General features: G+C 35.5%; 2 protein-coding genes across 4 annotated transcripts; one reads left to right on the top strand and one right to left on the bottom strand.

Annotated features, from left to right (window-relative positions):
* The first annotated feature begins 1,031 nt into the window (after positions 1-1,031).
* On the top strand, positions 1,032-7,461 carry LOC126972697 (dolichyldiphosphatase 1-like). The gene is made up of 5 exons (XM_050819595.1): positions 1,032-1,325; positions 1,577-1,677; positions 1,783-1,961; positions 2,492-2,719; positions 4,125-7,461. The coding sequence occupies exons 1-5, from the start codon at positions 1,247-1,249 to the stop codon at positions 4,255-4,257; spliced, it is 720 nt and encodes a 239-aa protein (XP_050675552.1). The 5' UTR covers positions 1,032-1,246; the 3' UTR covers positions 4,258-7,461.
* A 2,365-nt stretch (positions 7,462-9,826) lies between these two features.
* Positions 9,827-16,150, bottom strand: LOC126972703 (uncharacterized). 3 transcript variants are annotated; one of them, XM_050819606.1, is made up of 6 exons: positions 15,976-16,150; positions 15,720-15,872; positions 15,447-15,638; positions 15,193-15,283; positions 14,446-14,695; positions 9,827-10,221 (listed from the first exon to the last, which is right to left on the bottom strand). In XM_050819606.1, the coding sequence occupies exons 1-5, from the start codon at positions 16,030-16,032 to the stop codon at positions 14,580-14,582; spliced, it is 609 nt and encodes a 202-aa protein (XP_050675563.1). In that variant the 5' UTR covers positions 16,033-16,150; the 3' UTR covers positions 9,827-10,221; positions 14,446-14,579. The 3 variants fall into 3 exon arrangements, 1 of the variants encoding a protein (XP_050675563.1); XR_007731185.1 differs by having other exon boundaries at positions 9,828-10,221; positions 15,972-16,150; XR_007731184.1 differs by having other exon boundaries at positions 9,831-10,221; positions 15,720-15,899.
* Between the last annotated feature and the right edge of the window lie 6,700 nt (positions 16,151-22,850).

Below are 22,850 nucleotides of genomic sequence, written 5' to 3'. Positions count from 1 at the left end.
TATTACACAAGTGCGAAGAATTCGGACGTGTCGTATAATTACGAGGATGGCTCCAGCGTTGTCCAGGCACCCAAAAATTGGCCTTTGCCTAGCCCTGGCCGTTGGCTCAATGAAAATTGAAAAATGAAACATGGGTAAAATAATATTTATTACTGCGGGGAATATGCGTGTTTTAGAACCAGCAGACTTTAGAAATTATTTACGAATGGATTCGAGATCGTTTGATATATTAATTATTAAATCTTGTGACACCGTTTATTATAAAGCAAGATTCTATCCTACGAGACAGTATTAGTGCAAAAGAAAGATTGGTCGTAAACTAAGATTAAATGCATCAAAAAATTCATATCAAGATTTAAAATTCAATTCTTTAATATCTCAACCCCTATATTTTTATGCGGGAACACAAAACAAAACTTAAATACGTCCTGTACGCACGAAGACCCACGTGCGACTGAATTCAGTAATAACTAAATGCGATTACACCATCCTAAATGCTTTCTAATTAGGCTTCTAAAATATGATTCAGTCAGTCAGAAACCACACTTGCTTCTGAATTATGAATGCTAGCTTGCTGAATGCGATTATACTTTTCTAAATTCAGTCAATTCAATTCAATTCAATGACTGAATTAAGATGACTAAATTCAGTCAAATGTAATAAACCTGTTACGAAATGTACTGGCTGCGCAGTAGCTTGAGAACAACTGCAAACGCCCTCGAGTCAAATTTGTTTTCACTTGAAAATCAAAATAAGAGTTAGTTCTCGTCCGCTCGACTCGAGTCACTCGAGTAAAAAACGGCTCGAGTCGCATCACTATACATTCACTACTTGAAATTTGAATAAAGTGATGCTTTATTTTAAAGCAAAGTGAATATAATCACTATATTTTATTTTAAAGTTTAAACTAGTCTCTATTCTCTGGTGTAACACAACTTAAGAGTAAATAATTCTTCAAACAAAATTAATTGAAACACTAATTACTAATATTTGCAGTGGTTTGGCTATATACATAGAATACTACATACAATGACTGGAATAGAAATAGTGTAGTCTGTACTCTAGAATTGTAGATTGCCCACAGAACACTATTACTCTAAAGATTGCCTCACGACAGTCCAGCTCGTTAGAATAAAAGTGTTCTGTGGTCCAGTGCCCAAAGCCGTCAGCGAGTGCCCAATAAATATAAACTACTGTGTAATAATAATATTAATCCTATAAATGTAAGATATAACAAAGAAATACAATGGAATCAGCAGATAATCTAGGAAAAGATGATATAGAATGGCAGCCTTTGGCTCTTACGTTGGTTATGTATCCAAAAGGTAAAAATGATTATTACAATCTCAAAATTTTGGAATGTCCAGTATTAAATGTGCAAATAACGGATTGAACATTAAATACCGACCGGCATAGCAATTTTGCTAATAATTAGAGCATATATTTATAAGTCTCATTAATCCAGTAATTTAACTAGTTTAGATGCTCTTCAAACACAATAATACTTGCACATTATAGGTTCACTACAGAAAAAGGCACCAAAACAATAAATGTAATGCCATAATTTTAATTTCAGGAGACTTATTAGGAAAAATGTTTGCACTAACAAGTTTATTACCATTTGGTGTTGGGGCTGGGTTTATTGCTCTCATATTATTTAGAAGAGATTTACATACGGTTAGTCCTTTTTATATTATATTTCACAACAATAATCATACAGATCATCTTTTTATATTGTCTAATTTCTAAGAAATCTGTTGTTAAGATCCCTTTTTGTTGCAGATTGTGTTCTTCATAGGTACATTAATTAATGAGTTGATTAATATAATACTAAAGCACACTATATGTGAAAACAGGCCACTTGTAAGAAGTAATCTCTATAATGAATATGGCATGCCTTCTTCACATTCCCAATTCATGTGGTTCTTTAGCCTTTATGTTCTATATTTCTTTATTTTCAGGTAAGCTTATTTTTTTACATTCTGTGTATGTTTTATTCGTAACTGACAGGCTCTTTAGCCTATCTCTTCGACATGAATATCTGCTTTATAATCAATAAGTATGTTGTAAATTAAATATTATATCCTCTGTTTTGTCAATACCTACATATTTATGTATGTTTAAGTAAGTATATCATATTAAATATATTGTTGTCTTGTGCCCATAATACAGGCTATGCCTAGTTTGGGGGCAAGATAATTTGTGTAAAAGTGTGTCAGCATTATATTATTATTATAATATTTAATTTTTTACCATATAAATTTGTCATTCTTTTGCCTTAAAACTTATAAACCAGAGCTGCTTAAACTGTCGTAAATTTAGTTCTATGGATCAGTTTAAAAACACATTACTTATTATTTAACCATAAAATGGTGCCAACGGGAGTGTTGAAGGTTGATTTGGACCAACTTAAAAAAAAACACTATACATGATTAGTCACTGCCTCATCTATCTTTAAATTCACTTATATAATTTTTTCACATATTTACAGATTGCATCATTTAAATAACAACAATATCATATCCGCTTTATGGCGTGTAATAATTGTGAGCAGTTGTTTTATGATGGCACTCATTGTCAGCATTGGCAGGGTGTACTTAGAGTACCACACACGGAGACAAGTGGTTGTTGGAGCTATAGTTGGCATTGTGACAGCCACTGTTTGGTTTATTGTAGTTCACAAAATACTTACCCCACTCTTTCCACAGGTTGTTACCTTGTAAGTATGTTACTTTTTTAAGTAATTTATGATATTTATTATTAACTAGCTGACCCGACAGATGTTCTGTATATAATAAATAAAATAATGATTTTATATGAATTTGTCAATAATATATCATAACATCAAAAATTACTTCGTAAAATATGCACCCTGCTGTTGTAATGAAATTGTTTCACAGCAGAACTGTCAAACTGTGCGTCAATAAATTCTCTCATAGAAATTATGTATGGACACATCAAAGGAAAAACAAATTAGTTGTTTTTATTTAATTTAGCAGCATTTTCCTATTTATTCACCTTTTAAACCTTCTCTGGACTTCCACAAATAATTCAAGATCTAAATTTGCCAAATCAGTCCAGCCGTTCTCGAGTTTTAGCGAGACTAACAAACAGCAATTCATTTTTATATATATAGATAATAGTTAAATTACTGACTTTTCACACCACAATACTTTTTTAATTACCACCTTCACCTTATATTCTCAGGACAGGGTCCAGAGGTCCATTACAACATACTATGATACAAACTTTTCTTGGTGATAATTTCTTCAATCTCATAACATATTATGGTACTCACTGGAATGGTGATAAATATATTCTTCTTAACTTGACAAGTGTTTGCAGTTTTCTTTTTTTTTATGAAAATAAGGGATGAGACAAGCAAGATGTTCTGTTGATGGTAATTGATACACCCTGCCGATAACAAAGCAGTGCTGCTCAGGATTCTTGGAAAACCCAATAATTCTGAGTGGAACTACAATTGCGCTCGTCACCTTGAGACATCTAATTGAATTATGAGAGTAATTTCACTAACTATGGCGCCCTTCAGGCCTAAACACAGTTATGTTTACACATTACTGCTTCATGGCAGAAATAGGCCATAAGTTACTTTTCTTCAACTTTTTGATTCCTGCTGCCAAATTTCGAAATAACAAGGGTTAACATTTATTTTTAATGAAAAAAGGGAATAAATCACTTATCGAACATCAAAAAATGTTTGCCTCCTACCTGTGAGGAGAATGGACGCAAGAAAATCATTGTGGTTCTTCTTTTTTTTAAATAAAATTGAGATGCAATAAAATTTATTTATTAAATAGCCTGAAAGTGGTCACTGAATTTGCGATTAAGAAAGTCGACATATTCTTTTGAATTTCGTACATTTTCCGGGATCATGTTGAATAGCATATGCCTCGCCCAAACTTACATACTTCAATATGAACTGAATCGTAAAATATCACAAAAAAATCTGATCATATTGCACTGCGCCCGTATATGAAAATGCAGTGCATTGAAGCGTGATCTTATAATAATGCCAACACTGTTAGAGTAGAGTTACTTCTACTGCTACTAGACAGTAGACAGGCTTGTTCTCCCTGCTAACTTAAAAAATATAATAATTTCAGGAAAATCAGTGAAATGCTAATGATAAGAGATACAACGTTGATACCGAATGTTCTCTGGTTCGAGTACACGACGTCCCGCCATGAAGCGCGCGCCCGCGGTCGCAAGATGGCCGCTCACAAGCCGGCACAATGACGGTACGCCTTCCCGTTCGTGCCGCGTTCCTCCGTGTGGCGCGTTGTGGTGTGTGCGTGACGCCTACTCACCGCCGCGGCACTCGCAGCGCTCGGCGGTATGTTGCTCTCCAAATCAGACTTTCAAATGTACTAAGAGGTCCCGGATTCGAAACCCGGCATTTATACGATGAATATGGATAATATGTTATGTTTTTAAAGTGATAACCCTCACTTCTAGGATTAATACACGACAAAAATTTGCGGGATTCGAACACAACCTGAGAGTTGAACAAAGCCAACAGAATTTTATAACGAGATGGTACTCGAACGGTTAGCTCAGTTGTTTAGAGCACCGGCATGGAACGCCGGAGGTCGTGGGTTCGAATCCCGCATCGTTTATAAAATTTTATTGATGAATATGGATGTTTGTTTCCGAGTCATTAATGTTTATATGTATTTATGTATGTTTAAGTAAGTGTATTGTATTAAATATATTGTTGTCTTGCAACCCTTAACACAGGCTATATATGCCTGATTTGGGGCAAGATAAATTGTGTAAAAAGTGTGTCAATATTATTATTATAAAAAATGTTCTTCAGTTATTAAATCGTCTTATCAATGCTATATGAGTTTTGTAGAATTTGGTTGAGATGTTGTGCTATTTGTGCTAGCCTGATAACTTGAGACCCGCGGTGGTCCCTTGTACTCTTACGGCCGTTCCCAATATTCAGTTCAAGTAGGCCACAACCGGAGATAAAAATCGTAAGTATCGTTGACTTTTCTCTCCCAATAAACTCGACGGTAACTCTTCTTATCCGAACACGCTGTCTGTCAATGGGAGGACGTATAGCTCACCAGCGATAGAAGTTTGTATGGAAATTGCAATTCACGCGTCCTATAATATAATGCGATAATAATGACTAACCAGGTACTTATAGTGGGACAGCTTGAGATTATTGACAGCTACATAATTACTAACAGTACAATTTATCTCTATCTGTAGATAGTATATTGAGAACGGCCGTTAGGGTGCGTCCTGAGTGGCGGCGCACCGCGCAGGCGGAATGAACGGCGCATTAAAAAAATGTTTGAACTTATCCGGAGTGTGAGCGGGCGCGCACATTTAACGGCGCATTCTATTGGCGGATCCGCTCGTCAATAGCGTATTTTGTACTCGCGAATAGTGAAATGAAATGTCGCAAATAATGACTTTCCTGCTGAAGATTATGAACACTATCTTACATGCTATGTCATGATGTTATTTATTTGAACTCATATATTTTCATTATGTTCTATGCCATAATTTTTCAGAAGGACTTATTAATTTTATAATATAGTCTAACGTTTTGGTTACAAATTTCAATTTAATACAATAGTGTAACGTATTCACCGCTTCATTTTTCAGTAGTCTATATAATGCTTACTTTTCTTTTCACAAAAAAAAATATATATCTTCGTTAAAGAAACTGCTTGTTCTAAATATTGTAAACGTTTAAGTTTAGATATGGACATATTAAAACCAAAGTAAAATAAACAAAACACACGCGCACGCATCTACTTTTCCGCTTGCACTAAGGACCTGTCCTTATCGACTTGTAAATCCGCTCTGTAATCCGCCATACGCGGTGCGCTGTGACTCAGGACGCACACTTAGCCGCAGTACATGATCACGCAGCGGATTTGACATGAGACTTTGTCCAATATTAATAATTATTATTATTTATGATTCTGTGTATGAGTAGAGGAAGTCCGGGCAAAACACAATATGTTAAGGAAAGTGTAAATATAACTGCACTTTTAATTTGTACTTAAGTTAAATATGTCTGGAAAATGAAGGAAATTTAAATAATTAATTTATAAGAAAATAATTGCAATTTAAAATAAATTACAATTTTTCGCCAGAGAAATCATTAAAAATATATTTTGCTAATCGCTACAACATATGTGCACACACATTGCATTGTATTTTTTGTACTCATATGGCGTTCCCGGTCACTCATCTGTCTCTATCGGTCTTTATTCTACTTGCGCGGGCTTCCCTTATCGAATTATTTCCTTGTTATCTTATTTAAATCGCGATTCTTAGTTGTGTATATTGGATTGAAATTTTTACACTATTTTTAAATATTTTATATTTTTTGTGGCTATCTTCCATTAGTTATTATATAAGAAGGTTTACTTAGTCCTTAGTAGTGTAATATTTTGTTATAAAATTGTATAGATATTCATGCAAATAAGACACATATATCGAAATGTGTATAATATAAGGATAAAAATAAAGTAAAACGGTTGTATGTATGTTGAACACAATTTTATGTTGGTGTTAGATATAATATTGTCCTATCTTTAAATAATTAATATAAATCATGTATGTTTCCAATATTTTTGTTAACTGCAAGCAAATTGTATTTGTAGATTTTCAACATCATTAAGATACATTTTATTATATTGTTGCATCTTGTTAGAAATCAATGGTTGTCTTTTTTATATACCGAATTTATGTACTTAAATACATCTATGTAACAAAATTATTGATGTAGGCGTTACTTTGCGGAAATCCATAATTATACAAATGATTTGAGTTTTCTTTAGTGCTAATTCCGCTAATATTTGTCTTTAAACAATTCTACACGTGTTTGAAGTTGAAGTTGTATGTATTTTTAATGCTGACTCATAATCAAACAAATTAAAAAAAAATTGACGTGACGTTAACATTCAGGGGGATGAAAAATAGATGTTGTCCGATTCTCAGAGCTACCCAATATGCACTCAAAATTTCATGAGAATCGGTCAAGCCGTTTCGAAGGAGTTTAACTACAAACACCGCGACATGAGAATTTTATATATTAGATATATATACTGCATGAATCAGAAAGGGTATAACATCCCTTCAATGGGTTTCCTTATTTGGGTCATATGCAATAGTATGGTGATGTTTAAGTTTTAATAAATAAATTTTAAAAAAGAAAAAAAATCCCCATTGAAATAAAAAAAATATTCATCACCTTTTCTTAGACAATCCTAACTTTTAAAGAGACCGCCATTACGGACTTAAGGACTTAAACATAAATAAAGCGTAGGTACGTTCCATTCTTTTTATTTGTATCTTGTGCAGCTTTTACACTCATGGAATTACACAATAAATACACAGAAAACACCACATCATGTCATGTTGACGATGTTTTAGGTACTTAGTAGGTACCCAGTTATTTCATCACTAGTACCTTCAAAACAGACCAGGTACATCACACATGATCAAGCGAAGCATTACTCCTCTGTCTTCCACCACCACCCAGTTAAGTGGAGCCTATGCACTAACCTTCGGAAACAGGTGTATGAGGTAAGCCAGTGGAAGGGTGTAAGCTGTATTCCAGTGGGAGGCTCCTTTGCACAGGAAGCCGCCTTAATTATGGGCACCACAACGACGCCTATTACTGCCGTGAAGCAGTAATGTGTAAATATTACTGTGTTTCGGTTTGAAGAGCGCCGTAGCTAGTGAGATGAATGGGAAAATGAGACTTAACATCTTATGTCTCAAGGTGACGAGCACAATTGTAGTGCCGCTCAGAACTTTTGGGATTTTCAAGAATCCTGAGCGGCCGCGGCACTGCATTATTATGGATAGGGCGTATCAATTAGCTGGGAGCGTATCATTAGCTGAACGTCCTGCTCGTCTCGTCCCTTATTTTCATAAAAAAAAAAGCCTCCTTTTCCGGTACCGCACTCACCGCACTCACACATAATATCATGTCGTAGTATTATATCATAATTATCACAGGAAATCACTGAAATTAAAAGTCCGTGACGAACTGACAAACACGACTGCAGGAAGATAACTGAAGTATAAAATTACTTAATTTGGTAAATAATTAAATATCCATTGAAATTGGGATATTGTGATTAAGGTATACTACATGAAACCACACAAGAGCACGTGGCTTGTGTTTATGTATTTCACATACAATTACTATTTCACAAAAGCTTACACATTCTGCTTCACGGCACAAAAAGGTGCCGTTGTGGTACCCATCATCTACAAATACAAATTTGGAATTATTTTCAATGTCAGCTGAAGAAAATTTCAAATAATCCTACATCGAAGTGCTTAGGTTATAGCTTATCAAAAATCTAAACTCATTTAATTCCCAAAATAACATAAAAATCTTGAATAAGAAATGGTGCAGTGTGTAGGGTGCCTTTACTAGCGGTTCCTTTTGTGAATGCCGACACAATTTAATATGAATAATTGCGTGATTGATAATGTCTTTCTCACATTGTCCAATCACAGAGCAGTAAATATCGTGATTCAAAGCACAATTCCAAGAGTACGCAGACAGACCGATCTTTTCAATCTAAATGCATAACATAACATATTTCAATAAATACAAAATGTAAAAACATAGTTACAAGAACACGCGTTTTAATTCTTTAAATGTGTAACACTTGCGGGAATCAAAGAAAATACTAACATAACAGTTTCATAATAAGAATAGAATTACCTATTTTTTTGGGTAATACATAACTACAGTAAATACAAATTTGGAATGATTTTTGATGTCAGATAAAGGTAATGCACATACAAAATAACTTCGTCTTCATGGCAAAATGCGAACATATAAGTTATAATCGACGCTTAAATTACTTTTTCTATTTCTTGCTATAAAGTATTTAGCTGAAATTAAGCACATCAAAGATCACCGAAAAACACCGAAATTTTGTGTTTCCTACATTAACATGTAGAGCGAGATTATATTTAACCCATTTATTTTGTGTACAGAACGAAGTCATTACAATGAATAGTAGTTTAATGAAAAGACTTAGACATAGGGGTCGACACCACGCTTGGGGCACGCAAAATGTAAAAGAGAAATATAACGACTATGTTTTGAAACACGGATTTCTGGGAATTGAAACAGAAAATAGAGACAGTGCATCAAATTGTAAAAATAAATACTGAAACTTTTGCACGGGCAGGTACTTTATCGGCACGCCATCAAATCAAGGGCCCTTACATAGAATTTACTACGGGCCCCTCGCTCGCTTAATCCGGCACTGCCATCACTGAACATATTAGGTACAGGAAAAAAAGTCCTAAAATTATTCCATGAAAATAGCTAATCATTGACATTTTTAAAATAACTGTTATTGTAACCTTTTTTGGTAGTTAAAAACAAGCGGTGTAGAGTTTATAAGCTATTATATTAGATAATTTATACGTCTAAATAGAGTGTCTTGCTGCTAGACAACCGATGAAAATAGGCCAGGCTTATTACTTTTGTGTGCGTGACAAGCTGCGTGCGTGGAAGACGTCCACGTTTGTTTGTCACTTTGTGTGTATGTACACTATCAAAATAGAGATAAATTACTGGCGACCTCCTTTCTCTGATGTTTTCACAGCTGTCACAGTCTATTTAGAAATATAATTTAATGATCTAAGGCATATATATGTATTATCAAGAAATCATGATATTATAATAATTATTTATAACTGGAAGCCAGGCACTTTATATATAGATATATATAAAAATAATAAACTATAATTGAATCAGGTTTACTGTGGATCATCAATTTATCAAGCTATTTGGTATAATGTGATTAAGAACAATTAAATCTATGATGAGAATAGAAACCAGAAGTGCATAAGTTGTTGTTTTTTATTTATCCCTTTTCATTTAGAAATATGGAATTCATCTTTTTTTTTTAATTTATTTAGTGGCACGGGATGCAAGTCCATAGGCCGGAATTCATGTTTGGCGGCCCTGTGTTGCCACACCAAACCATTATTAATTTATGTGATTTGTAATAAACTTCTATTCTATTCTTTCTAGTGGCTTCAGTGGATGGGGCACCACAATTCGCCAATGTCACGTTTCAGTAGACCACCAAGCTTAGTGTGTCCATTCGATCGGTGTTAACGAATTTACCAGTGATTATAGTAATGACCGGTGCCCAGAATCAAAACAGATTTTTTTTCTTATTATACCTGAAACAAATATACATGTTATATTATAATGGACAAACACTGATAATATTACTTATATAAAATATTTATTGTGTTAGTTATAACTTAATATTATTTTGTTTAATATATTTACATAAAATATTTACAAAAGGAGTGAAAACGAAGGTGAGAAGGCATTTCATGGGGGTGGGGCGGGGGATTTCAGGAGGTATAAAATTGTAGAAGCAAGACTTCATTAAAGAACAAATGGTATACATTTCCCTCATCAAGTCCACAGTCACATAGAGAATGGTCTCTTATTCTTAATTTGGCTAGGAATGCAAGAGTGGTTTAAGCGTAACCGGAAAACTGTTGATATTATTGATTTATTGGGGAACGTTTTGAAATTGACACCACTACACTGCCGTCAACATTGTAAACTAAAAGCATACAAATAAAATTTGTATACCAAAATTTTTGGTTGATACGGGATTCGAACTCCCTCTCGGGTTACGTCCCAGCGCTCTTCCAACTAAGCCAATCGTCTAGGACGGTACGTAACCCGAAATGCGCCGGCTAGAATCCCACATCATCCAAAAATTTTGGTATACAAATTAAATTTGTATAATTAATCCCAGAAGTGAGGAATATCACTTTAAAATAACAAACAAAGAGCGTAGCTTTGGTAACTGTTACATTTTTAATTAAATTATTTTGGTACAAATATAATGAAAAAATTAAAAGCACTTTCTAAGTTATTTTGTATGTGAGGATAAAGCACTTTAAATTAGATTGTTTCAGCGTCTCGACGACGCTTAGAAAATAATAATAGCTCTTAATTTGTCCAAACTTCAAACAGTGGGTCTTGCTAAATCATAGTAGCTTGAGGCTTTACAATTTTAGGGTTAATTTGTTTCAATAAATTAACACTTCAGTTTGGGTTGAAATAAACATTATTCTTACAAACGAAGAGACCGCTACTATTCCTAATAAATAATAATTCAAATTACTTAAATGATAATGCATATTATATGGATCATACAGAAATATGTGTTGTTTTATCTCTTATTCCTTTCATTAGTATTTAATATGGACATGGTGTTCGCGCGATATTTTATTGTAAGAGAAATGCAGATAAATAAATTCATTATTATAAAGGAAGAGACCGCTACTATTCCAAATAAATAATAATTCAAATTACTTAAATGTATCATACAGAAATATGTGTTGTTTTATCTCTTATCCCTTTCATTAGCATTTATTATGGACATGGTGTTCGCACGACATTTTTTTCTCAAATACGTCCGCACTCACTGAGCGGATGGAAACACGGGCCCACAATCCAAGGGCGATGAAGGTCATATCCATATTTGGCCTACATCTGCAGTCTACATGGATGACATCAAGCAACCCTGATGGAACACTGGATTACAATACAATAGAAAAGGCTTAAGTATGCGCCATCTTGCCACTCGATTCTTAAAGCATACAGTAGAAATTCGCCCTGTGTTTCCCCGGTGCGTTAAAAGAATAGGGGAGTGCCAGGCCCAAGGGTGTCGTAAGAGGCGACACAGGACTTTTTAGAAGTGGGAGTGTCACGCTGCCATCTTATGACGTCAGCACAATCGGGCCACACTCGTCCGAGTTAATTACCACACTCGCACAAAATACCCGCTTTGTCTCGCATAGGTTAGTATTGAGGACCGGTCGTTGTCGAAAGCTTATCGTACCTATCTTCAACCATCCGTCCATGCTGCCGCTGCACATGAGGAATGACACCCTGGCAAAAGAGAAAGCCGATCTTCTGCGCGCTCTTTTTGCCTTCAACTCGACTCTTGACTACAACGGAAAAACACCGCCGACCTTCCCGCGGTGTCAGAACTCTATGCCTGAAGTACAGTTCTGACAGAATACTGTTCGGCGAAACATCGCCAACCGTCCCGCGGTGTCAGACCTTCGTGGCAGAAGTACAGTTCCGACAGAAACCTGTTCTGCGAGCACTGTATTCGTTAGACGTTGGTAAGGAAGTCGAGCGGGCCGGATGGTATTTCTCCAATTGTGCTTAGAACGTGGGCACACGTTGAGTTGAAGCCGAGGCTAACGCGTTTATTGCCGCACTCATACACAAAAGGCGTAATCCCTGACTCATGGAAGTCAGCCCTTGTCCAACCGATTAAAAAAAAGGAGACCGATCTCAATGAAATCTTTTGTAATAGATTCGTTGAAGCTCAAGGAAGGTTTACATATATAATTTACTAGCTGACCCGGCAAACGTTGTTTTGCCATATAAAGTATAATTCACGCGATAGTTTTATAAGTAATAAAAAATTTGCCTATATATATATATATATTTTATATATATAGGCAAATTTTATATATATATATATATAATTTGCCTGTACATCATTTTGTTCTATTGTCAATAGTTTTTGCAGCGCACGCAAAAATAGGTTTCGATTTTACACCTTGAGTTACAAAATAGCAATTTTATTACGGATCCCTAATTTTGAAAAAAAAACATAAACTATAGCCTTCCTCGATAAATGGACTACCCAACACTGAAAGAATCATTCAAATCGGACCAGTAGTACCAGAGATTAGCGCGTTCAAACAAACAAACAAACACTGCAGCTTTATAATATTATATAATACTAGCTGACCCGGTAAACGTTGTTTTGCCATATAAAGTATAATTCACGCGATAGTTTTATAAGTAATAAAATATTGCCTATATTATAGCCTGTACATCATTTTGTTCTATTGTCAATAGTTTTTGCAGCGCACGCAAAAATAGGTTTTCGATTTTACACCTTGTGTTACAAAATAGCAATTTTATTACGGATCCCTAATTTTGAAAAAAAAACATAAGACTATAGCCTTCCTCGATAAATGGACTACCCAACACTGAAAGAATCATTCAAATCGGACCAGTAGTACTAGAGATTAGCGCGTTCAAACAAACAAACAAACAAACACTGCAGCTTTATAATATTATATAATACATATATATATATATAGTATAGATATGGCAAAACAACGTTTGCCAGGTCAGCTAGTAATTAATAATTATAACACAGGCAAACTACAGCCTTTAGCTATAACCTCCAAAATCACGGAGAGCATAATTAACCGCCGCCAGGTAGAGAGAGAAGGTCACCAGTTGATCAACGACTGACAGTACGGCTTTCGCCATGGTCGGCATGGTATACCTAAAACATAGATGGACGGAGGCTTTCGAAAGCAAGGTAGAAGACCTGGCAGGCGCATCTCTCAAAATTTCCATCTTTTAGGCTTCCCGAGCTTATGCAAGTTGACCTCCAGCTTTCTCTAGGCGCAGCATACGGGTTATTGTCGACGGATATTGCTCGAACCCGAAGCCCGTGAACGTTGGAGTTCCCCTAGGCTGTGAGCTATCTACTACACTGTTTGCATATCAATGATATGTTGGACACCACCAACATACATTGCTATGCATACACGGGCTATGCAGGTTTCTTTCGGGAAATCGTCGACCAGTGCCGGGAGAAACTTGTGTCTTCTTTTGAGTCCTCTCTTGGGAAGGTTGCGGAATGCGGTAAATTGAACCATGCCCAATTTAACCCCCAGAAGACATTCGCGCGTTTACCACAAAAAAAAACTATTTGTCGTATCACCACTCTTCGACGACCTCCCCTTAAAGCCTCGCCTAGTATCAGAATACTGGGTCTCGAAATCTCGAGCGATTGCCAATTCCGCAGTCATCTGGAGGGCAAAGCCAAGCCATCAGCGCGCCCATTTGACCGCTTGCAACGCAAAGCAGCTTGAATTGTCGGGGACCCTGTGCTCTGTGAATGACTGAATAACTTGGCATTGCGTAGAGACGTCGCTTCATTGTGTGTATTGTACCGCATTTATCAAAGGGAGTGTTCCGAATATAATAGCTGTTTCACCTGCTTCCTGCCGCTGAATTTCACCTTCGCAAGACACGCCACAAATTAGGATATCATCCCCACCATCTGGATGTGTGGTTTCTCTATAGTGCGGTTTTCAAGGAACTTTCTTCCACGTACTACAAAGCATGGGTAAAAGAAAAGCGTGCACACCTTTTAAAAAAAACCTTTAACCGGTGCACGCCGGCAACGCTCGTGTGATTTCTCTGGTGTTGCAAGGGAATGTGAGCGGCGGTGATCACTTAACACCAAGTGACCTATACGCGCGTTACTCCTCTTTTTCCATAAAAAATAATCGAATACGTATTTAAGTTTATATAGGTAAGTAGGTACTTACCAAACATAATAAGTGATGCGACTTACGAAGACTTACTTTGTTTTAATCACTTAACAAAAGAGAAATACGAATTTATATTATAAATAGTTTATTAGTAATATAATACTTTATAATGTTGACTGATCGGAACTATTCTAACGCAAAGTAGATTGTTCATTGTTGTAATCTTCTATACTATCTTTATGATTTGATTCCATTTTAAACCCTTTGGTACTTGAATAATGAATATTGCTGCATGTCAATGAATCATCTAAAAACAAGCAATAAATTATTTTCCGCACTAATACGCTAATTTGTTACGCTTTCGGAACTAGTTAACAATTCAACCAAGAAAGAAAGAAGAAGAAATTAAGAATTCCAGCGGGAGCGCAATGCATGTTTAAAGTTGGGTAGAAAAAGAGCTATCGAAAGAAAGAGAATCATTTCCAAAGTTTTCCGAATAGCGTAAAACAAATTTGGGATTACTTATGAAATCCAACTAGTTAACTTAATTATCATTGCAAGAATATGGATATCGTATCCAAGGTTCTCGGGGTACCTAGTAGAGAACGAATATAGTTATTTAAAACCAAGATGGCCTCCCAGAATAATAATGGTTAAATCGTATAGTTCCCTGGGTGGAGTATAAAATTAATTAGGGAGCTGACATCACTAAATGGGCAGTCACAGACATAAGCACTTTGAGGCATTGACAGACTTGTTTTCATTCGACTTGTACATTTTCTGTAAAGAAGGTGAATTGTTTACCTGTTGTACTGCACGACTGATAGTCCTCATGTCCCCTTGTGTCAATTGAACTAAGGGAATTACTGTTTTCTTGCACACTCTCTAACCATTTCTGCAAAGAATTTACCTATACTTATGATAAAACTCCAGGTAGGTATGATTTGGTCAAAGTCTTAAAGTCTCTCTTAAGTAAGTACAAATATAGCAAGCATTAATCCGCTATATATATGTTATGAAGTATATAATCAATAACAGAAATCGAAGGTGTGCGTTACCTTATCAGGAGGTATCAATCGCTCTACTTTCTTTAGAAATGTAAAGTCAGCTTTGTGGCCCACTAGATGTCTAGTCACATCGGTTGTGGATATTGTGCTGTTGATAATGCTGTCTAATGTTTCCGGATCTTCGTCTAATAAATTTGGAAACATACTTGTCATCACACGCTTAACTTCACCTTCTTCAGGCGCCTGTATTTTAAGGTGAAAAATCTAGGTAATTAAGCAAAAAAATAGTTTGATAAATTTGATATTCTAAAAGTTTAAATTTACTGATTGTTGAACGTGCTCTCCTGCTTGTCCAGCGTGTCCTCTTGAAGATGCCGCTTGAGTTCCAGAAATATCTACCCATTCTGAATCTTTCGCAATCAATGGAAATCGACGTTCTGGAGATTCTATTGTATCTTTGCATCTTGTTTTAGATCCCTTAAATAGTCAACGCGAAACTAAAGACTATAAGTAATATTATATTCTTATTAAATTAATAATATTTTTATTTCATTCATAATAATTACTAAGCAATACCAACGGAAGATTCTTGCCTGGCAATTCTTCTAATATTTTTTTTAGGTTCACTATCCATCATGCTATTGGTTTATATAAGACCGTTTTTCGGCATATAGCTATTTGTAATTCATTACCGAATTACTGAATTATCTATTAGGTACTAAAGTAAATATTTTATGACATTTTGGTCTGACAAAAGTAATTTTCTTACATATTGTATATTGACGCATAGACATATTAAAAATTAAATCATAATAAGGCCGCCGCACACATCGTGATTGTCACCTTAGAAATGTATATAAGATGATAACAGAAATGCGTATCCTATCATCTTCCACTTAAGATGTAACAACCACATTTGCACAATAGGTATTCAAATGCAGAGCCACGAAAACTAATATTATATCGCACATAAAAAAAAATTATGCGCCTAATTCGCCCTTACACATTCACAAATACCTGAACTTACCACTTCTCTATAATTTTGAGCAATTTATGTTACAAAATATTATATCTAATATATAAAATTCTCGTGTCCCGGAGTTTGTTACCAAACTCCTCCGAAGCGGAAAAATACATACGTACAAATTATCGCCCTTCTACGATCTACAACTATTTTTGTATCGCGATTTTTATATTATTCTGTCATGCATGTCACAAAACCTCTATAGGATTGCAAGATAGCAATGGAATACAATAATTGTAGTACGATATATTTGGTAGGTCTGAGAATCAGTTGCAACTATTTTTATACCTCCCACAAAATTTTTATGCATTGATTTTTTTTTAATTATATATATATATTACATACCTACGCTAATGCTTGATAAATTTAATCGATATTTTCGATATTCAAACACTCTGGAGAAGAGGTAATAGTAAGTAGATAAGTAATGTAGTATTTGGCAAGTTAGGAATTAAGATTAGACATAGACTTGTGCAGCAATGGTGTACAAAATTTAAGCAATTCGAATAAATATAGAATCTCATTGTGAAATATAATCAGCATATGTGTAGTAAAGAAAGTTTAACATTTTGATTGGTATAATTGCAGATTATGAAAGTATCCGCTGTTTCCAATTCAAGCCGTAAGTCAATCACTAGATACTCGCTGGTGGTCTATCAGTCACTCGTGAGGCGATGGCTATATCACTTGTTGTGCCTTCTTATTTAGATTCATATGGTTGTGACCGTCAGTGCACTTCCGGGTCGCAGTTGTTCCGTGTCCTTGACACTGATTTTACTGTAGTAGGAGGGATTGCCTCTGTTATGCATAATGTATGTCGGGATATACATGTGCCGAATTATAGTAAAAGCCTTATATAAGACAAAGACGAGTGAAATTATGTGAAGCAGTGCGAAATGCAGAGAGCGTCATGCAGGCGCATAAACGCGATGCCGTCGTATGCCCTGGAGATAAGCGCGGCATTGGTGTAAAGCCCGGGAGCAAACTCGAGGGCCTTTTTTTGCGTCCTATATGACTTGCAATCGGACTCCATCTTGCGTCTACAGGAGCTGGGTGTGTTCACTGCTTTAGGCTGGTAGGCTTTCCAGTCCCACCCTCCTATCTTTCCATTGGACGAAGGATCCCGCTGGAGAAAAACCAGTAACTAGGGATTAATCTAGAAGGGCAGCTATGTAACTGTTGGGTAAACAAGTGATGTGTGCATGTTCGAATAATATCCATAGAAGTGATTGTTTTATTAGGTAGATAAAGTCCATTTATGATGATTCAGCACAGATGTGAATAATATGGATCCTTGGCTGACTCCTAACCTTGTATGATAAGGGGTTGAAGCAAGGTTGAAGTAAAGCAACCATGTTGCTCAAATAGCTGTCAGTCACGCAGATAGCTTGCAAAAGCATTAATTAAAATGGGGAAAACCCATATTTTGCATTTCTAAGCTACCGATACGATTTCTGTTGCTACGATATAGTTCAAAGTTTAAGACGGTTTAAATCGCAAGCGTGAGCAGTTAAACCGACTAAAAACCGCACATTGCTCGGCGACAAATACAATATAATGTGGAAAAGTTGATCGTGGTGGGCTTGGTCGATGGTGAGAGACTTTCTGGCCTTAAAATGTTAACCACACTGAGAGCAGTGGAAAATTTATACATAAGTATCCATCCCTACTCTGTGGTATAGTCCTTATGATTAAGCGAATCTAAAAAAATACATTTTTTTTGTCGTTTTTTCTGTGCACGCTAATCTCAGAAACGGCTTAACTGTTGTGCCGCTATTGTGGAAGCTCCCCGTTATATTAATTGTTTGTTAAATTTAAGTCGCTTCACAAATATAAAAAACGAATGAAATAATACATAGAAAAAACTGCGTCGCTGGCTCCCACTTGTATATACTATTTAGTAGGTACCTACCAAAGAGAATGTAAACACTACGTTCAACCTACTTTTTCAAATTATTAGAACGTATTTCTGTCACATATATGTCAATTGTTATAAAAACCTATTAAAAATATTATACAATCATAGATATTTTATAACAGATTTAACGAAAATATATTTATTGTTTTTATTATTTACCTAATTATTTGAGAGTTATTTTGAAGTGACTTTACGTAGCCATTACTAAAGTATTTATAAAAAATGGTTCGAATGGCTGGCATTAAATGGGAGAGAGCTGTAGAATGTAGACCAAATCATAATATCATATCATCGGATTTTCCAAAATACTGTCCACAGCCCTGGAAATTTATGGTAAAACAGTTAATTTATAAAGCACACCAAGAGAACAAAATATTATAATAATTCCTAAATCATGTTTATGTACAAATTACCTATATTGTGTAGGTACCTACTAACACGGTCACCAAATATATTTGCAGATAATAATCGTAAACTCATTGAGGCTATTTACTACACGACGGACGTGCTCAATTATTCGCATTAAATTTTTCAGAATTTCAGCTATAAGATGACTTACGCGTTTGTTTCGACGATAGGGAACTGGGCTGGAACATCCAGTTACATAGAGTCGTGCGTTATAACTGGCCCATTTATTAGTGTAGTATTTGTAGTGGTACGAGGGCTTAGTGGGGGTCTTTCGTAGTAGGTTTAACTGCGAAAGACAAGCATCCTCAAGCATAGAATCGAAAAACACCGCCTTTTAGCGCCAAATCATGGGCTGCACATCTATGAAGGTAACTGAGTTGATCGTTGTCTATGTGGAGATCCAGCCCTGTCAAATAAAAAGTAGTTAACATTCATGTAGTTTGTAGTAAAAAGCGTTAGTGATATTTGAAAAAGACTTCAACTCTATTTATATGTACCTATGTATTGTCAAGCCAAGAATTGATTTTAAGTAATTATTAATTCTATGGGCCCTATGTTTAGCAAGGCCCGGCACGAATCCAATGGTTGTTGTCGTTCGAGTATCAACGCATGTGGATAGTGGAAAGAGAGGCTTGGAAAAAACGACTATTTCCAGAAAAAACGGCGCAGGCGGAAGACATCGTCAAAAATTATGTTTTATCTTTTAAAACAAACACTTTACCTCCAAAGCCGGAACCAAAAAAGCCGTTTAAAATGAAAAAGTATGTATTTGTTACATATTGTTCACCAATGATATCTTCGATGTAGATAAAAGGTAACGGTCTTAAAACGGTAATAGTTACGGTCTGAAATAAACGTGTGGAGGGGAAATTTATTATGCCTTCGGCAGTTCTCAAAAATACTATATAATATCAAAAATAATAAATACCGTAACACATTGACTTAGGTACAATGGACAACTAGACCCACAATTACACTCAAGAATTGTCTGAAGTAAAACTCTGCCTATGCGTTTATTAGGCAGAGTTTTCGTCACTTGTGTTTCGACCACGCTTTGAATACAACGCAATGAGAAAGTGTTCAGTGAAACACTGATAAAAACATGTCTAAACTTAAAATGGATGACGTATCGCATTTCAGTTATGTGCTCCTTTAAATTAACAAATTTATGTAACTAAGTTGACGTTTTTAATCATTTTGCGAAATTATAACACTTCAATTGCTAAAACAACATAAACAACGCCGCTCGGACATTTTTAGAGTAAGGGGAGTAAGGTTTCATAAGGATCTTCCTTTCGGTAAGTAAGTAGTAGATGTTATTTCACCTCTCATTATACCGCTCACTATCTGTATTGCGGAGCAACAGGTCCTATGATCATAACGCACTCTACTACACTACACTGTAACAGGAAGCTATAAGGTTGACTTTTATTGAAAAGATTTTTATTTTTATTCCCGAGCATAGTGGCTTGTGATTAATCTCACTCATTCCATATCCCTCGCTCGAATTGAAACCTCAATCAAGAATGAGAAGATAAACAGTTTTCCCTCTACAAGAGTTGTACCAGTTTTGAGTGCAATAACACTTATTTTTTTTTCCTAAAGACTGGTATAAGTACTTGTGTATATTCAGATGCACAATAGTCAATAATGCAAGATTCGCCGATTTAAATGCTTAACGCCAAGAGATCAGGCCGTACACAAGAGTAGATATGTGACATTTCAAACTGCTATAATAAGGCAGGTATAGCGATCCTGGCTGAAAATAAAAAGGTCTATACTGCTTTTGGTTTTTGAAGACCGCGGAGTACTATACCTACCTACAGTGTTATGCCGATTACAGACGTGAAGAAGCGGCCTAGACGCTGCCTTTCGTTCGGTCTATGGGCGCTCCGAATAAGTTGGGGAACTGATACACGAGAATCAAAAGATAATAACCGTGTATATTTATAATATCGGAGGGCTTCGTTACAATCTAAAGGACGACCAATGTTGAAGGTGCAATCTCGGACTTAAAGAGCTTTTTATGCACCTATAATTGTAATAATATATGTTCTTTTAACCTCTGGGTGAGCTGTATCCGCTCTTTATATTAGACTTCAAACAACCGCTTGAGTCGTCGACATTACCGCATACGTTATAACATTAGTAGTATTTACTAAAAAAACAACGAGGCTGCGACCTCTTCCACCGTTCACAAAGAAACATGGTAGAAACTTAAATATTTACTATCCCAGCATATCTATATGTCGCGTCTACCCAAGAAGGAAAAGGCATTGTAAGTTTTTGATAATATTATGTTGTGTAAAACAATATGGTTTTAATAAAGAAACCAATAACTGCCAACGATGCCCGCACGTTATTGTGCTATATTTATTTACAAGGAGCTATAGATATCAATCATTATGTAAAGTGATCTCGAAACGGATTTTGAGCAGAGCGATTTGATGCAGAGATGTTATAAATAATATCTACTTGAAGAGGGCGCCATTTGCATACAGCGCACAATCTCAACGTACGTGATGTACCTACAACTCCTACAAGTTCTGCTCACGGTTCAAAATGCGCGCTGTAGCGTAATTATACTACAATAAAACATAAGTTAACTTCAAAACCTTCTCGTCCGTTTTATTGTAATAGATTGCCGCTTTATAATTGTTATTAGATAAGTAGGCAGAGATAATATTATAAGGCACTTAATGGAAATACAATTTGCAGATATGAGGGGGTTTCTAGTCGGACCACGACTAAACGTAAACCAAACGATAAAGCAATGAAATTTCTGAAAGAAAAAAAGGAACGTAAGCCAAAGCAACCTCAAGAAAATTAATTCTTTTGTTGATTTTTTTATTATATTGTATATTATTTCATATTACCATTAAAATGTTTATGGTTTTTATATTAATTTATCTAGCCTCTTAATGGAATTAAAATAAAGATCTCGCATTACAGAATAAGTACTAACTTAAATTTAATGTTGCTTTCCAACCTGAAACCTTACTGTCTGAAATTGGAACGAATTTTTTTAAACACGGCGATATTTTTATAACCTGCCAGTAACTTTTAAATTTTCAAACGAATTAAAATTAAAAAAAAAATCAAAACCGCCCTTTGCAAATGGGTTTATGTTAGTGATGCTCCGGATGTAGTTCCTGCCGACAGTCGAATTGGAGCGAATGTTCGGTTTAAATATGAGCGAAGACGAAGTTCAGCCGAAATTCGGTTATATTTCGAAAACAACAACTCGTGCATTTCTTTTTATTAGTTATGTTAATAGATTTTTTAGTTTTCTGTTTGAATAAACGGTACAACGTTCTAAATAAACTTTATTCAATTAGTAAGTAATTAATATTACTTTTATAATAACGGAATATACCCTACGTTTGGAAGAAGTAGAGAGCTCGTGTGAAGAACATACAACAAAATCAACGACCACTCTTTTCAATCAACAGGGTATTTTACAATTGCTATAATATTCAGAACAAATAAGTTTGTAAGGTGCTGCATCCAATATACGATTCGTGTTCAGTGTTTTAAAAAGATTTCTTAAAAAGTTATAAAGAATAAACTGTATAAATATAAATTATCCTACTTATATTGGATGCATCAAACTTTAGAGCTGAAAATGTTAATTGTTTGTGTAAATCTTTACACAACACACATCTGTTTCGTGATCTAATTGTGACTTAATTTATCATCGCATCTAACGAGTTGACGCATGGACCAGCTATCGTTCCCTTCGTACATATTTGAGGGACGGAGACGATCCGACACACGACGCCGCCGCAGCCAATGCTATTTTAGTGAGCAACACAATATAAAATTTGTAAAAAAAGATACTGTTTTTTTTTCTAGAAAAGGAGTGTAAAAGATTGTACGGGCTACCTGGGTGTTAAGTGATCACCGCCGCCCACATTCTCTTGCAACACCAGAGGAATCAAAGGAAACTCATTCCGCAGCTTTGTAGTACGTGGGAGAAAGTTCTACGTACTACATTTGAATAACGCACTGTGGAGGACCACCACATATCCAAAAGGAGAGGATGATATCCTAATTTGTGGTGTATCGTGCGGAGGTGGAATTCAGCCGTAGGTATTTCCAACCT

The sequence above is a fragment of the Leptidea sinapis genome, chromosome 27, assembly GCF_905404315.1.
Source record: "Leptidea sinapis chromosome 27, ilLepSina1.1, whole genome shotgun sequence".
Classification (NCBI taxonomy): domain Eukaryota; kingdom Metazoa; phylum Arthropoda; class Insecta; order Lepidoptera; family Pieridae; genus Leptidea; species Leptidea sinapis.
Note: the sequence above shows the minus strand (reverse complement) of the source record. Positions and strands in the feature narration are given on the sequence as shown.

Bases quoted from the DNA above. Each gene is read 5' to 3' on its own strand.
- LOC126972697 (XM_050819595.1), top strand. From the start codon at position 1,247: ATGGAATCAGCAGATAATCTAGGAAAAGATGATATAGAATGGCAGCCT. The intron at 1,326-1,576 runs GTAAAAATGATT...TTTTAATTTCAG, and splicing joins GTTGGTTATGTATCCAAAAG to GAGACTTATTAGGAAAAATG. The intron at 2,720-4,124 runs GTAAGTATGTTA...TAATAATTTCAG, and splicing joins TTTCCACAGGTTGTTACCTT to GAAAATCAGTGAAATGCTAA.
- LOC126972703 (XM_050819606.1), bottom strand. From the start codon at position 16,032: ATGATGGATAGTGAACCTAAAAAAAATATTAGAAGAATTGCCAGGCAA. The intron at 15,639-15,719 runs GTAAATTTAAAC...CTTAAAATACAG, and splicing joins GAGAGCACGTTCAACAATCA to GCGCCTGAAGAAGGTGAAGT. The intron at 15,284-15,446 runs GTAACGCACACC...AATTCTTTGCAG, and splicing joins GATTGATACCTCCTGATAAG to AAATGGTTAGAGAGTGTGCA.